The sequence below is a fragment of the Puma concolor genome, chromosome A2 (assembly GCF_028749965.1).
Source record: "Puma concolor isolate L17-30 chromosome A2, mPumCon1.1.hap2, whole genome shotgun sequence".
Lineage (NCBI taxonomy): Eukaryota > Metazoa > Chordata > Mammalia > Carnivora > Felidae > Puma > Puma concolor.
The window spans coordinates 31,352,582-31,369,342 of record NC_141668.1 but is presented as its reverse complement, the minus strand read 5'-3'; the positions used below and the strand labels follow the sequence as shown (position 1 = coordinate 31,369,342).

Sequence of the window (16,761 nt, the reverse complement as noted above, 5' to 3'; positions counted from 1 at the left end):
TTTTATAATTTTCAATGTATAGGTCTTGCACATCTTTTTTCCCCTTGGATACATCCTTCACTATTTAGTATTTTTAATGTAATTGTAAATGGTGCTGTGTAATTTCAATTTCTGATTGTTGTTTGCTAGAAAACAATTTGTTTTTTCATACTGACTTTGTATTTTTCATTTTTACTAAAATCACTTACTAGTTCTAGTAGTACTTTTGTAAATTCTACTGGATTTTCTGCAAAAAAAAGGCAGACAGACTGGATGCCTTTTATTTCTTTTCCCTGCCTTATATGATGAGGGGGAAAAAAAGCCTTATATATTTAACCACCTAGCAGACCCTCCATTTTCCTTTAACATTTCCTGTAGTGTAGTCTGCTGGCAAGGAGTGCTTTTCAGCTTTTGTATGTTTGAAAAGTCTTCATGTTACCTTCATTGAAAAGATATTTTCACTGGGTAGAAAATTCTAATTTGACAATTTTTTTTCTTTCAGTTCAAGATATTATCCCACTGTCATCTTGCATGCATTACTTTTTCCAGTAACCATTTCCAGTGGTTATCTTGATGCTTGTCTGTATAACATGACTTTCCCCCCTACCCCCTCTGGCTGCTTTAAAGATTTCCTATATATTGCTGGTTTTAACTAAAGTGATTATACTGTGACTTGGTGTCATTTTCTTCAAGTTTTTTGTGGTTGGGGTCCTTTTATATTCCTGGACTTTTGAAAATCAAGCTTGGAAAATTTTCTAACATTACTTATTCAAATCTTTCTTTTGCTGCTCTTGCTTGAGGACTCTAATTACATGTGTATTAGACCACTTGACATTGTCACAGTTCAGTGATGTATTTTTCACTGGTTCTAATTTATTTTTCTGTTTCAGGTTTCTTTTGTATAATTGATATTGCTATGTCTTGAAACTTGTTAATCTTTTCTTCCACAATGGCTTACTTGCTGTTAGTTATAAGCAGCATATTTTTCATGTCATGCTTTGAAGTTTTTATCTCTCAAATTTTAATTTGATTGTTTTCAAAATTTCTTCCCTATCTCCATTTAATTTTTCTAACACATGAATACCAAGGTAATTGCTCTTTTAATTCTTTGTCTGCTAATGTATCTGTGCCAGTTCTGGATCTATTTCAACTGATGTTTTCCTCATTATGAGTCATGTTTTCTTGCTTTTTAGCATAACTGGTAATCTTTGATTGGTTGTCAAACATTGTAAGTTTTCCCTTGTTGGGGGTTGGTTATTTCTTTATATTATTAAATACTCTTCAGTTTTGTACTGGATTCAGTTATATTACATGGAAGGAGTATAATAATCTATGGTCTTACTTTTATGATTTGTTTGGTGCCAGTAGAGCCCTATTTATTCAAAGATTAATTATTTCTCACTACTGAGGTGGGACTTTCTGTACTCCACTCACCACCCTATGAATTATGGATTTTCTGGTCTGGCTGGAGAGAATAGCACTATTGCCAGCCCTCTAGGGACACTAGGTACCATTTGCTCTAGTCCTTTTGAATGTGTTGATCAATACTCTTCTGAATACCCATTCTACATATCTGTTGAGCTCTTGATCCATGCATTTCTTTTCTCCATCACTCTCAAACTCAACTGCCTTGGTCTCCCTGTATTCTGAGCTTAATCTCCTCTAAAAATGAAATCCAGGCTCTATTTAGATTCTCCCTCCTTCACCACATACTGGAAGCTCTCTTAAGGAAGTTGGAGAAACCACTGGACTCACCTCATTTGTTACCAGCCTCTTACACATCATGGTCTTTACTGCCTAATATCCAGTGTCCTAAACAAAAATCATTGTTTCAAACATTTTTTTCTTATTGTTATATTTCAGACATAAGGATACATTTGATCCCCATTATTCCATCTTGGCTGGAAGTGGAAGTCTCATTTTGCATTCTTAATGTTGATAATAGCTATATTAAACAAAATTTTATCTCATAAATTAAGTACAGTATTTATGCCTTCCAAATTCTTAGACTAAAATGAAATTTAAAATAAATACATTTATAAGGCTCTAGCTTGTCCTTGATATAATATCTATCAAAGATAAATGAGTTAACAACAAAATACATGAATATAACTTGTGAATATATAAAAAATTCCTAAAGAAACATTAATTAGCAAAATTCAGCAATATATTAAAATAATATGTCATGACCAAGAAATTAAGAATAATCTAGGAAATCTGTTAATATACTAGCTCTCTTGTAAAGTAGTTAAGTTGAATTTAGACAAGCCTGGTTAAAATCACACTTACTTACTGTGTAATTTGGGGTATGCTCCTTAAGATCTCTGATCCATAGGTACCTTTTTCTTTATTATAAAACCTACATCATTGGTATTATGAGAAGAGTAAATAGAAAACTGTATTTGAGGCACTCAGCACAGAACTTTTGAATGCCACATATTATTTAAATGTTTGTTTATTTATTTTGAGAGAGAGGTAGAGAAGGTGCACTCATGCACAAGCAAGGGAGGGGCAGAGAGAGAGAGAGAAAGAGAGAGAGAAAGAGAAAGAGAGAAAGAGAAAGAGAAAGAGAAAGAGAGAGAGAGAGAGAGAAAGAGAAAGAGAAGAAAGAGAAAGAGAAAGAATCCCAAGCAGTCACTGTTAGTGTAGAGCCCGACTCTGGGCTCAATCTTAGGAACTGTGAGATCATGATCTGAGCCAAAAATCAAGAGTCAGACGCTTAACCAATTGAGCTACCCAGGTGCCCCCACCACACATTTTTTTAAGTTGCTTTCTAGAATTGCATGAAAATTGCAAAATTAGTGGTGATCTGCTACAATCTTTAATTCTCCAGAGATTTTTCTCAGTGATGTATGTGAACTCAGATTTTACTGTGTACACTTCTAGTTTAACAAGTGTAGATTCAAAAGTTAAAGGGTTTGGGGGTAGGCATAAAAGCATTTTATAAATGTGAGACTCTATTATTGTATTAGACCACAAGTACAACTTGATAGTTCACTCAGACATTCATAAGACTTTGACTGAGCTCTAACCGCATTCTACAGATCTAATCTACATCCACTTACAGCTAAGTACATGAGTCCTTAGCCCATGAGAACCCCGTGTCCTCAACCCCAGTCAAGAACAGATGGCCTCCTTTAGAGTTCTTTCTCCTTCTTGAAATCATTTTGGATAATAGCTTTTGATTCATTAAACTAACTCATAATTCATGCATGTATTAATTCATACACATAGTGAAGAGATATGCACTGATACCTAAGAAACACTACCCAGCCCTAGGCAGTGTTGAGTGGGGTACAAAAGAGCATATTTGTTCTCAAGAGACACCAGACATACAAAGAGAAAATAATAATATAAATGAAAAATAGTGTTGGGGCGCCTGGGTGGCTCAGTTGGTTAAGTGTCCGACTTCGGCTCAGGTCATGATCTCACGGTCCGTGGGTTCGAGCCCCGCGTCGGGCTCTGTGCTGACAGCTCAGAGCCTGGAGCCTGTTTCAGATTCTGTGTCTCCCTCTCTCTGACCCTCCCCCATTCATGCTCTGTCTCTCTCTGTCTCAAAAATAAAAATAAATGTTAAAAAATTAAAAAAAAAAAAAAGAAAACTAGTGTTATAAAACAGAAAATACAAGGATCAAACTAGATATCATGGCAACAAATGCTGAGCTCACAGAGGGAAGCTTTTCTGTGGGCTGGAGTTGTCAGGGGAAGCTGCACATAGGAAGTAGCTGCTGAGCTGGGACTTAAAGGCCGAGTGCAGGGTGAGCTGGTGGACATGAAGGTATGTTAGAGGAACACCCTGATGTGAGCAAAATCAAGGAGGCCTCAGATATATCCCACAATGTTAGCGGCAACTAGTAGACCATGGTTGGCCTGTGTGGCTGGCGTGTATTGACCTGTGGGAAAGTGCAAGGGGACGGGTTTGGAAAAATAAATTCATGCGGAAGATCTTATTCTGCAAGTACTGAGGAATGTGGCAGAGATTGCTAAGTGACACCTATACCAGTTTCCCCTCCTTCCATGGTCATAGAACTTCCTGGTTCAACTGGATACATGGGTGCCTGGAATAAACACTGTTCCCCCAGCCCCCTTATAGCTGTGAGACGTGAATGGAAGCTATGTATGTTTCTGGGTATGCCCTGAAAGGGAAGAAGCACGTCTCCTCCCATCCACTTTCCACTTTCTCCCGCCTGCTGCCATATATATGAGAGTAGAGTTTGCTATTTGGGGCCATGTGAGCGTGGGAAATGCCTTAACGCAGCAGAGCGGCAGGAGAAAAGGGCTTGAGTCCCTGACTCTTTCAGGCAGCTGTACCTTGGGCTACTCACACAGGTACATTTTATGAAATATCAAATCACTTCCATTTTGTTTAAAGCACTGGACTGCAGCCAGACCTGGGTGCTGAGCTATCACTTTCCTGTAGCCCTCACTTATTAGGGCAAACCTAGGATGGCCAGTCCCCTCTGGCTTCATTTATCCCAACGTGCCACATAATTGCCATATACACAGATGAGCTGGACACCTCTGTCTTAATCAAAGCCAAGAACTCCTGGGAGGGTTTGAACGAAGAAATGACATGACAGGAATTGTGTTTTATAAAAAATGAGTGACATAAACAGTGTCACCTGGGGCTAGGAGTGGGGATTGTAAGGGATTTACAGCAAAGGCATGTAGTGGAACTTTTTGAGATGATGAAACGTTCTGTATCTTGATTGTGGTTGTAGTTACATGAGTCTATAGATTTGTCAAAACTAATACTTACAAATATATATAGTTTATCACCTCAATAAAGTTGATTAAAGAAATTAATTTGGCTGTGTATATGTGCAAGATAGATCAGTGGAAGGAGACCAGAGATGGGAGAAGAGAGAAGAGAGAAATGTAACGCTTCAACCGAAGTTTTAGATGATTTGAACTTGTTCTGGGAAATCGTAGGACGAATGAAATCAGAAAAGAGGCTCATTTTGAAGGAAGAAGTAACAGAATTTGGAGGCAAGTTGGGCCTAGAGATACTGATGGCCATGGAGGAGGACTTGGCTTTTCTGCGTAAGGCAACAGCTGCACTTCACCACAGGCTGATGAAGACACCGTGTCACAAAGTGGTGAGGCAGGGAGGGTAGAGCACTGCCACTTTACCTAGTTAGATGTATTTCTTCAATATCTCCGGGTCTCTCTCATTCATTTGTATCACAGGGATCATGATGCCTATGGATTACAAAACGGTTGTAGAAAGCAGAGAAATACACCTGTAATACACCTGGCACCCTGTGGCCTGGCACCTCATGGGCACCCACAAATGCACGAGATGAGTGATTGCAGTAACATTCTAAGAGAAAATAAATGACTATCAAATGGCACGAGAGACTCTCCCCAACATGTTTCTAGGAGGTGCGTGGAGGCGAGGAAATAATTCGGTTAATAGGAAGGAGGAATCCGCTTGTAAATCACAGGATGATAACAGGAAGTGGGGTTGGATGAGCAACATAGCGCTTGGCAGTATTGTTTTAAAAGGGGTGGCTCCTTTTGCCACAGAAGATTCAGTGGTTTATTCGTTTCTCCTCTCTTTACCTCGCTTGACTCATCCACAGGAGTGGGAGTTCAGACAAAAGGAAGCTCTTGTAGCATCCTACTTAAGATTCTCCTCATATTAGATTTGGTTCTCAGCCCATTTTCTGTCAGGCCTCCTGAGATGGGAAAGCAATGCATAAAAATTCTCAGGCTCCCAGTGAACTCTCTGAGCTCCAGACTGGAGTTTACAGCTGTCTGTAGACATCTCCGTCTGCACGTCCTTCAGGCCTGGCCCACTTGGTATGTCCCAAACCAAATTGATTACCCTCCCACACACCGGCTCCCCCTCTAGTCTTCTATCTAGGCTAATGCCATTGCCAATTTACTAGCTACAAACTGTAGACATTTCAGGTCTTTTGCTTCTCAACCCACACTCAATTTGCTGCCCATTTTTGTGGATTCACCCTGTTGTAACCTGTTTTATGCTTTCCTTATTTGTTATTATTATTATTATTTACTTCCATTGCCCTAGTGAGGGTCCTTCCCTCTCCAGGACCACAGCAACAGCAATCTACCCAGCCCCCCTCCAGAGTCAGAGTCTCCGGTGTTCTAGAACTCTGGACACCTGGTAGCTACACGAGGTAAAGAATGGCCGCCCCACAGGGATGTGTAGTAACTATACCTGTCTCACTGCTCACTGGCTAATCCAGTTAAGTTTCTGAGAGGCAAATCCTTTCTGAGAGTACTTCAATGACTTCCCATTTAGCTTACAAAATGAATTTCAAAACCTAAATTTCACTCATTTCCTTTCTCATGGTATCTCTTCAAGCATCCTGTGCTCTAACCACATCAAAGGACATGCTCTGCCCCCAAAATAATACATACTTATTAACTTCAGAGTCACGGAATGTTCTCCATGAGTGAGCTAAACTCTACTTTCCTTCCTGACTCAGCTTGAAGGCCTTTTTTTGGTGTAGCTGCCTCAATTCCACTCTCCTTAGTCTCTCATTCCTCAGCATGAACCCACTCACTGCATGTTCTCCTAAGAGTTTTATCTGTGGCTGGCACAGGGTCTCTCTACCACATTTTACAGTGCTTGAGGACAGACTCTATCTCCTACTGTCATTTCTGAATCTCCAGGGCACTTTGAATGGACTATTAACTAGGCTGGAAATAATCTTAAATTTTCACCAAAAGTAGTGATTTTTTTAATAAAAGAAAACCTTTTAAAAACTTCCAAAGAAATAGCAATTTTTTCTTTTTTTTTTTTTTTTTTTTTTTTTTTTTGCAGTATATGCAAACAGTGAACTCCCTCAGCTCTACCATATTAAGTACACTTTTTAAAGTCTCTTGCAGTTTTATTTTTCCAGGTGCACTGCCACCGTAAGAGGCCCATGTAGACCACGGCTATAAATGTCATTTGTTCCCATTAAGCAAGTGTAGTATATATAAGATGTCTGTCTAAATTTATGTTGACTCCTCTGGAGTACTAAGTCAGGTAATATATCAAAAAATCTAAAGTCTAAAAATGTGGAAATTGGCTTTTATTTAAAATTTGCAGATTTTCAACTGAGGTCAACACAATATGTACTTGTTCTTCCTGTGACTGAGACACATCAACCAAAAAAGCAGCCATTTAGATAATTTGACCATTATCCAAATAATTCAAATAATAGTCATAGCTGTCTCGATTCCATGGGCATTTTAGGTGAAGTTATGAGGCGCTGGATGTTGAGGAAATTATAAAAAAGGACACTTTTGGTTCTGACTGAGCAAGGAATTTACTCAGTTTTTATTTGAATCTATGGGAGAGATAAAATCTGGCAGTTAATTTCAAATGTTGCATTTCTTAGACTCATTTGCTTCTAAAAGTTACTTGAAGAAACTGGGATGTGAAAACATTGAGAAGATGAATCAGCATGAATGTGCATATTTTTATGTTCTAGCAAACAACTACATTATTTATCATTTAGCTCAAAAACGAACCTGAAAAGTAAGTGGGCATCTTTTTGTCTTTTCTCACTGAGGATACATCCTCTTATAGATTAGTTCCAGAGTTTGGCAATCATTATTGTTACTTTACTTAATCATTTCTTCTTATATTTCTCTCCCCTTGCCAATCATCGTGAGAGGTAAAAGTGTTCATCGTGTATAAAAATTAGACACAGACAAATTATTACTCTCTAGAAAATATTTATTGACACATTTTAATTTTCTTTTCATTTTCTAATAAACATTATACACAAAATACAGTAAAATGCACTCTCCCCATTTCAAATAAATATATTTTACTCTTGTAAAAAATTTAATAATCTGTGTAATTCACCACAGTATCTTAATCAGTGAAATAAAGCGAAGAAAATCTCTAAATTGTCACTTATTTTAATGATTCTCTTGGCATTTTGCTGGAGAGAAGGGACAGTATTCTCTATGGAGCTGTATTCAAACTTGTGGACTATTGCCTATTGTTTGGAGAAGACAAAGGCTTTAAAAAGTGTTGAGTGTCAAAAAGAGCCTTAGTTTGGGAGAAAGGCAGCATCCAAGATTTTGCTAAATGAACTACCGTTATGTGCAAACTTCCTTGGAATATTTCCTAGAGACCAGACGACATTCTGACTTAAAATGATTCCTATGCATCACACTGGCAATCTTTCAAAATTAGTGGTTAAGTATTTAAATTAACAGTTATGTACGTAATATAAGCCCAAGACGGATTTTTAAAGCTCTATTACAGGAAAGGTTAACAATAATGGTGCTATACAGGACAAATTTATCCTTTCCACTCACAATTGTTATTCTTAACATTATAAGAACTGAAATCTACTGAATTATACAGACTTACCACAGACTCTTATATACACATAGATCCCTGATCAGTTTAAGACAATGTGTTAATTTGCTCTTGTTAAGTAACAAGAATATTTTAGTAACCAGAAAAAAAATCACATTTAGATAGTCACCAATCTTCAAAGTTTTCTTATGTATAATCAACCCACTCTCCAAAAACTATGTCACCAAGTAATACAATTCATTAATACTGCCTAACTTCCTGTGTTAGCCGTTCATTGGTACTTGATATACTAGCAAGCTTATGAAAGTAAATCAAACTTTACTGTGGCTCCAATGCCACCAGAGCATGGCTTGTTTACATGGATGCGGAAATGCTGGTCAAACTAAGCCAAAGCATGAGCCTCAAAGAATAACTGTGTTCAGTAAAAATCTTACACAGGCTATAAAGTGGGTATTGGATCTGTCCTCAGCATTATAAAGGGCATCAACCGTTGTCCAGGTGGTGACTTACAAAATGGAATTTTTCCCTCTTCACTTTAAAGGGTAGAAAATTATATGCTCCGGCATTCCTTATGGCAACATTCTTATTTCTACACATTTCTGAAACAGATAAGTGTGTGCTCAAGAATGCACGAGTCCAATAAAATAAATTTGTAGTTTCCTTCTTTGACATCCTCTATAATTCCTCCATCTCGAAGTGTGTAGTAAAGCTGTTTGCCATAGATGTGTGTTCAAAGATCCTCGACAGGCTTGGTTTCAACAGTTCTACTGAGTGACATGACAGGTGCTGAGTCGTGTCATTCTTCAGGGACATCATTTGGTCTGTCCCAGGCTCCCTTCGATCATAGTAGAGAGCCCAGAGCAGAGTAATGGTGAGAATCATGGCCAGGATCTGTGTCACTCCAATGGAGATCCCCAGAAACCTTAGCACCTGCAGTTGTTTGGTTCCCCTCAAAAAGGAATACATTTTCTTCCCACAACCCTGTAAAAGAAATAACACAGTCAGTATTACTTTGGGTATGTCCCGGAGGGTCAAATAGTGAAAACAAACAATCTGTGCCAGTTAATGGAACCAAACAACTGGAATCTTAACAGTTTAACACAGTGACTCTCAGCAGGGAACACCTATGAGAAACTGGAGGGGAGATGGAGAGGAGCACTTTTTGAAAAGCCTGCCCAGGTGATTCTGATGAGCTTACTCCTTTTTCTGTCTTCCTCACCACCTGACATTGAGAATCACCAGCACAAAACACAACTAGAGCAGGGTTGGTAACCTTTTGTTTGTGTCTTTATTTGTAAAGGGTCAGATAGTAAATCTTGAAGCAAATCTTTGCCGGCCATATGGTCTCTATTGCAATCACTCATCTCTGCCACTGTTAACAAGCAAGCCACCATAGACAATATGGAAATGAATGCATATGGCTGGCTGCCTTCCAGTGAAACCTCATGAACCAAAAAAGCAGTAGGCCACATTTGGGGCACAGGCCATAGACTGCTGACCGCTGATATAGACTGATCCAGATTTTGCAAAAATGTTTCCTTATCATTGTTGGTATTCACTGTTAGGTTATAGCTCATTGGTGGAAGCCCAGCTACCCAGCCTGAGTGGCAGAGCCCAGGCTGTGGACGGACTGGTGACTGCAGGGTGGCCCGCCGACAGTGAAGCTTCTTGTCCTCCCGCTTTTAGGTAATTCGGCCTTAAAAGTACCTGGGGTATTGTCTGTTGGGGAATTGGCCTCGGCAGGCCCCCTGGGAAAAGAACCATTAGGGAAGAAGATAAGGTTCCGCAAGAAATTGTGCGGCCTTACGTTTAGCCCTTGCCATTCCCTATGGAGACGCCTCTACTTGCAGGAAGGATGGCCTCGTGCAGGTGCCAGCAAAGGCGGCCAACGAAGGAGAGACATATGGATCCGAAAGCCCCACTCCGGTAACTAAGGAGTGTATCTATGGACATAGGTCACTCTGACCCCTGGGCCCACTTGGCCCCCAGGAGGCATTCCAGATGATGATTGAACCTAGTCGGTTAAAGTACAGAATGGTTCATTGGTTCCTAGGTGCATTGTCTCTCTGAGAATGTATAAGGCGTGGGTTTCTAAGGCCCTCTTGGCCCCCTTCCTGGCACCTCGGACACAGGCGAACACTTTTGTTCTTCAAAACCACAAATGGTTCAGGGAAACAACTAAGAGGTCATGTCCCTGAAACTGTCCCACTTGAGGTGTTGAGGGATAAATGACCTTTCGTGAGAACAGCAAAGCAAATGCTTTATAAATTATAGATAAACATAGATACATAATAAAAACAATAAAAGAAATTAATCAATAAGCAAAGGGCAGGAGGGAACGTTATGGCAAAACAATCATGTTATTCCTTATGGGGTAATTATACAAAGGAACGTTTTCAAAATTAGATAATGTTAGAAAAACATAGATGACATATGTTACAAGGAAATCACTAGCATATATAATGCCACATTTACTGCAATAAATCGGCCAGTTCAACACACTGCTGTTGTCCGTGTCCATTTTTATTTTTGTTTTGTTTTATTTTCACTTTTTCGCCGACGCCGTTCATCCTTCGGGAAGCCCTGGACCTGCTGGAGCTGGACTCCGGCAGCTCATTTGGTCACAGACTTGTCCCCAAGGATCAGGAACGTTTGCCCAGTCTGCTGCTGAAACTTGCTGATAGGTGGAAATTAATCTATTCCCTTTCACCTACCATCACACACTTCTGTCCACTGCCTGAGAAGAAATACAAAATGGGGGAAGGGGTGTTCCTGGCATGGCATCGAGTCTTAGTTGGATTTATTTATTCATTTATTTATAGACAGAGAGAGTGCATACGTGAGCAAACCAGGGAGGGGAAGATGGAGCCCGACACAGTCCTCAATCTCACGATTTTGAGATCTTGATCTAAGCCAAAATCAAGAGTTGGATGCTTAACTAACTGACCCACCTGGGTGCCCCAAGTAAGGGTTTGAAAAGTATCTTTGGTTTCCCTACACGCTAAGGACACCTGACTTAAAAGGATTAGCAAAGTTTCTGTTTGTATTTAATTTTAAGTATAAAAGGCTAAGGAGTGCTTGTGGTAGACAGAAGAGAATTTTGAAAGAAAAAGAGAAGAGGGGAAAAAAGGGAAAGAAAAACTATGACTAAAGATAATGGCGGGGGCAGGAGGTGCAAAGGAAAGGAGGGAGAATGCAACTAACAACTGTCCAAGTCACTTCTCCAGTGAACAAAGCAGAGAGAACCTGCCAAGTCTCTATTGAATCCACAACAAAGAAATGATAATTCCCTCTTCCAAAGGGAAGCTGATTCTAAATGAAGGTGAAAATCTAGGAAAGAATTTTATAATAATAAATTTCAAGGACTTGGAAGATTCTGAGTCTCTGCTCTACTTGGAAGAGAACAAATTTGCCTGCCACAGTTTCATGGACTTTGGCAGAAGACAGAGGCCAAGGACTTTATTACTCATAGCAATAGCAACAGCCAGAGTATGTGCCAGTTCCTCGAGATCCAAGTGCAACATGGAGACAACCAGATGATACCTGCACACAGTGGACTGCATTATGAAAGAGAAACCTGAAGTTTAGGGAACCCTAATCTTTCATAATGGGCAGTAAGCATAAATGTCCTTTGCATCGGAGAAAGATATCATCTTTATTATACTGGACAGTAAATAAACCTGCCCTTTTCTTTGAAGGGAGACACCATCTCTATCTTCAAGGCTGTTTCTGTGCAAAAGCCCTTGAAAAGATAGTCCAGAACAAAGGCATCCATTGCTTCTGCATATAAGACATGAAGAAATGCAAGAGACCCATGGGAAATTATCTCCTAACAAGAAGAATTTGACTTTTCAAAACTTTTGTTCAGAGTTTGTGCAGTGATTCATTCTGCTTACCCTATTGAGGCAGCTACTTGAATAAAAAGAAATTGATAATTACATTGAAAATTTCCTCCTTGGGGATAAGTTGGATAAGCGTCCAACTTCGGCTCGGGTCATGATCTCATGGTTCATGAGTTCGAGCCCCACATCGGGCTCTGTGCTGACAGCTCAGAACCTGGAGCCTGCTTCGGATTCTGTGTCTCCCTCTCTCTCTCTCTCTGTCCCTCCCCTGCTCGTGTTGTTTCTCTCTCTCAAAAATAAACAAAACAAAATTTTTTTTAAAAATTGCCTCCTTGTTTTCTTCTCTAGATATCACAAAGAACTCAACTAAATCAAGGGAAGCAAGACTACTGAATCAGTTGTGAATCTGTGCATTATGTTGGAGAAGAAGAATGAACAATACATAATTCTTAGATTTCCAAAGGCATTGATCAGTAACTTTACTCCAATAAGTCATTATGTTCAAGAAATACAAAATCATGTAAAACGAGTTCTAGACATGCTTCAAGAACTTTTTCTGGTAAATCATGTAATGCGAATTAACAGCAAAAGATTAGCTAAACTTCATCAATTTCACCAAAAATGAACTTAAAATATTTATAATTTAATACTACTTAACATGGGTTTAATAAAATCACTTCTTCGGCCATCTTACCTTTTTAATACACACACAAAATGCATGTATGCACACACATGCACACACAGTCTGTGGGAAACCAAAATAGCTGTCACAGAGAAAATTCACCGAAGTTCAAATACCTTTCAAAGAATTTCATTGAGCTAGTTCATCAGAGCCCTCTCACCCTTATGTTTATGTGTAATTCTAACAAGTATCCTTGCATGACACAGTATAGAATAATAGTTAAGACCATGAACCGCAGAGCCAGAATTCTGAGTTTCATATCCCTGCTCCATTTACAAGCTATGTGACTTTGGACAAGTTACTTAATCTCTCTGTGTTTCAGTTTTCTCATCTAACCTGATGAGGTTTTTTGGGGTGATTGTGGGGGGTCTGGAGCCAATGGCCAAGAAAGAATTCTTGAAGATGTCTTCAGTGCAAAAGGGTGATTTTATTAAAGCACGGGACAGGTCTGGTGGGCAGAAAGAGCTACCCGGGACCATGAGGAGAGACTGGTTTTATACTATGGGGTTGGGGGAAGTAAAGTCCAGAGGAAGTTTCCAGTGAGATTTTCCTATGCTAAAGAAGACTCCCAGGATACTGGAGGCCTAGCTATTGTCAAGCTAAGGTTGTTTTTCCCTCTAGCAAAGCATTAACATTAAGACAGCAGGGAGTTCCTGGAGAAACACTTTACTCTGCCAGCCTCAAGTATTTGTCAATGGGCTGCAGGTTATAAGGAAATTAAATTCTATCTGCCATTTCCTCTGTCTTTGTTTCCCACACCAGGCCCACTAAGGATTAGAAAGCTCAAATTAAAATAGACGAAAAATTAGGGCACCTGGGTGGCTCAGTCAGTTAAGCATTTCTCAGGTCATGATCTTGGTTTGGGGAGTTGGAGTCCCATGTTGGGCTCTGTGCTTACAGCTTCGATCCTGGAGCCTGCTTAGAATTCTGTGTCTCCCTCTCTCTGTGCACTCCCCCAATGGCACTCTCTCTTTCTCAAAAAAAAAAAAAAAAAAAAATTAAATTAAATTAAAATTTAATTAAAAATCAAAAAATAAAATGATAGAAAATCTATAAAAAGCAAGTATGAATAAACAGGTACAAGGAAGGTACAACATTTTTTAAAAGAGAATGAAAATACCAAATCACAGCATTGTGCCATCTCTGAGTATTGATGCAACAGCCCTTGCTCACAGGAGCCAAAGTGGCTGATGCTGTTTTTCAGGGCAGTGAAGTAACTATCTAAAATGATTATTTGCCACTGATACATTAGATCACTAGCCTTCTCATGGAGCAGAGAAGTATTAATTTCTTTTTGGTTTATTTATTTCTTTTGAGAGAGAGAGAGAGCATGCACAAGTGGAGAAGGAACAGAGAGAGAATCCCAAGCAGGATCTGCACCATCAGCACAGCCCGATGTGGGGCGCAAACCCACGAACCGTGAACCATGAGATCATGACCTGAGCTGAAACCGAGAGTCGGAAGCTTAACCAACTGAGCCACCCAGGCGCCCCAAAAGCCATTTTATATAGTTTGGAAAGGGTCACATTAAAGATAGTTAAATTTAAAAGCTTTAGCTTCAAACAACAGGAAATTAATTTATATAGATACATTATTTAACATCATTGCTAAGTAAGGCAGTACCAGATCACCACATCCATCTTTAGAAAAAAGAAATGGATATAAAATGGCAGCGGATTATGTTTAGTTAATTCCTTACCTATATTCATCAGTACTTAGAATAAAAATGGATGTTTAATAAGTAAATAAAGGATTAGTTAGAATAGATAAATCAATAATTTGGTAATAAAAATTAAAATAAACTTCAGAATTAAATGTAAACCATTCAAGAAATACATATGCTAATGATTCAATCCTGTGAAATACCATAAGTCAATTATCATTTGATTTTTACTTTTTCAGTTGTCACTGGTACTTAAATTTTACCTGTATAGTTCTTCTTCTTGTTCTTCTTTTGTGGCACCATGTTATGAATGGGGTAGCATTATCATGATATATAGTTCTTATTGTCATAAGATCTCCCACCCCTTTTGACTAACTCATTCTAACTTGAAAAACTGTGCAGGAAAGGTAACGTTTCTTGTTTAAATCAGTGAGTAAAATCAAGCAGAGACTGATAACCAAACTACAGTCTATTGTGTTTCACATTTTGGCTTTGGGGAAAGTCTGTTCTAATTATATTTTAAACAACCACATTTGTAAAAAAGGTATAGTAAACTATATCCTCTGGGATTGTTTGGGGGATGTGATACACTAGCTAACACTGAATGTTCTAGAGTGGGAGGAGACCTTGTAAGTTAATAAGTTCAAGTTTTAACCTTTAAAAATGTGGCTAAAAACCACTTCCAGAACAACATCAACAAAACTGGCAGAGAAAGGACCTCTATATAGTTTCTCTTCCACATAAGTAATGAAAGCATTAGCAAAAATTGTCACAATCAACTTTTTTAGAACTCTGAAAATTAACCAGAGCTTGTAGCCACCTGAGGAGCATTATTCAGAAGTACCTGAGTCTCAGTAAGAACATCAAGCTCTGTCACATTGTAATTAGCCCTCTCCCATCCCCTCTCCCCAGCTCTGCAGCAGCCTTGAAAATCAACAGCCCATAATTATGGTGAAAACCAGTGGCCTGGAAGCCAGAGGCAACAGAATATGACTGGAGCTCCTTCAAAGCCCCAGTCTCAGATAACTGTCATTATTTGTCCTATCTGGCGGTACCCTGGAAGACCTCATTTGCAAGGTTGTTTTTATTTGAACCTGAGTTGGAGCTCAACCGGGCAACAGCCTTTTCCCTGGGGGTATTTGTCAAAAGCACCCAGAGGAACACTGAGGCTGCCTGAGGCAGTGCATAATAACTGCACACAATGAGCTGGTCAAAAAGCTTAAAAAGAAAATCTGGGGGAATGAGAAGTCCACAGGGGCCTTGGCAAAGCTCTGGGATACTTGTGGAACTTTCCAAAGTTACACACAAGAACAGGGCAGTGCTTATGTTCAGGGCCGTGTGCATGCTAAGGGGAAGACCTAAGAAGGCCCTGCAATCTTACCTCTGGCTAACTTTGAGGCTCTGCGCACCCTTGACAAAGACCGGGAGGCTTATTGGTTCCAGGCATCTTAAGGAAATCTCTGATCATTCATTAACTGTCCCTAAGTTAACAGGGCAGACTTTAGTGGCCACACATGACAAAGAATACAGATTTTACAGAATTGATTCAGGAAGGTCACTAATGAATAAACAAGCAACAACAAACTCTGGGGAGGGAGGAGAATCTGATTTCCAGAGTTGCCACATTATATTATTTACAATGTCCAGTTCTCAACAACAATAACAAAAATTACAAGGTGTGCAAAGATACAGGAAAGAATGACTCCCACACAAACAAAAAAAAGTCTTCAACGAAAATGCACTTCAAATGAGAGGAATTCACTGCCCCACTAGACAGTTTTGTCCACGCTTGAGCAACATTAATACTTAAGCTTTTCCTTATTGGAAGCTATCTTCTTTTTTTTTTTTTTTTTTTTTTTTAATTTTTTTTTTCAACGTTTATTTTTGGGACAGAGAGAGACAGAGCATGAACGGGGGAGGGGCAGAGAGAGAGGGAGACACAGAATCGGAAACAGGCTCCAGGCTCTGAGCCATCAGCCCAGAGCCTGACGCGGGGCTCGAACTCACGGACGACCGCGAGATCGTGACCTGGCTGAAGTCGGACGCTTAACCGACTGCGCCACCCAGGCGCCCCGGAACCTATCTTCTTAATAAGATGCATTGGTCCTGGGTCTGCTCTCAAACTCTTTTTTTTTTTTTTTTTAATTTTTTTTTTCAACGTTTATTTATTTTGGGGACAGAGAGAGACAGAGCATGAACAGGGGAGGGGCAGAGAGAGAGGGAGACACAGAATCGGAAACAGGCTCCAGGCTCCGAGCCATCAGCCCAGAGCCCGACGCGGGGCTCGAACTCACAGACC

At 39.6% G+C, this 16,761-nt stretch overlaps 1 protein-coding gene and 1 long non-coding RNA gene across 5 annotated transcripts in view; both read right to left on the bottom strand.

Annotated features, from left to right (window-relative positions):
* Positions 1-7,657: 7,657 nt before the first annotated feature.
* TSPAN12 (tetraspanin 12) overlaps positions 7,658-16,761 on the bottom strand; it is a 74,284-nt gene continuing 65,180 nt past the window's right edge. For all 4 annotated transcript variants that reach the window (XM_086691580.1, XM_086691569.1, XM_086691590.1 and 1 more), the window contains one exon: positions 7,658-9,256. In XM_086691580.1, the coding sequence (XP_086547706.1) occupies positions 8,951-9,256 (306 nt within the window). In that variant the 3' untranslated portion in view covers positions 7,658-8,950. The remainder of the gene's footprint in view (positions 9,257-16,761) is intronic.
* LOC147583089 (uncharacterized) lies at positions 12,572-16,590 on the bottom strand. Its single transcript, XR_015245314.1, has 2 exons — positions 16,542-16,590; positions 12,572-16,290 (listed from the first exon to the last, which is right to left on the bottom strand). It is a non-coding gene; the product is annotated as an uncharacterized LOC147583089 (long non-coding RNA).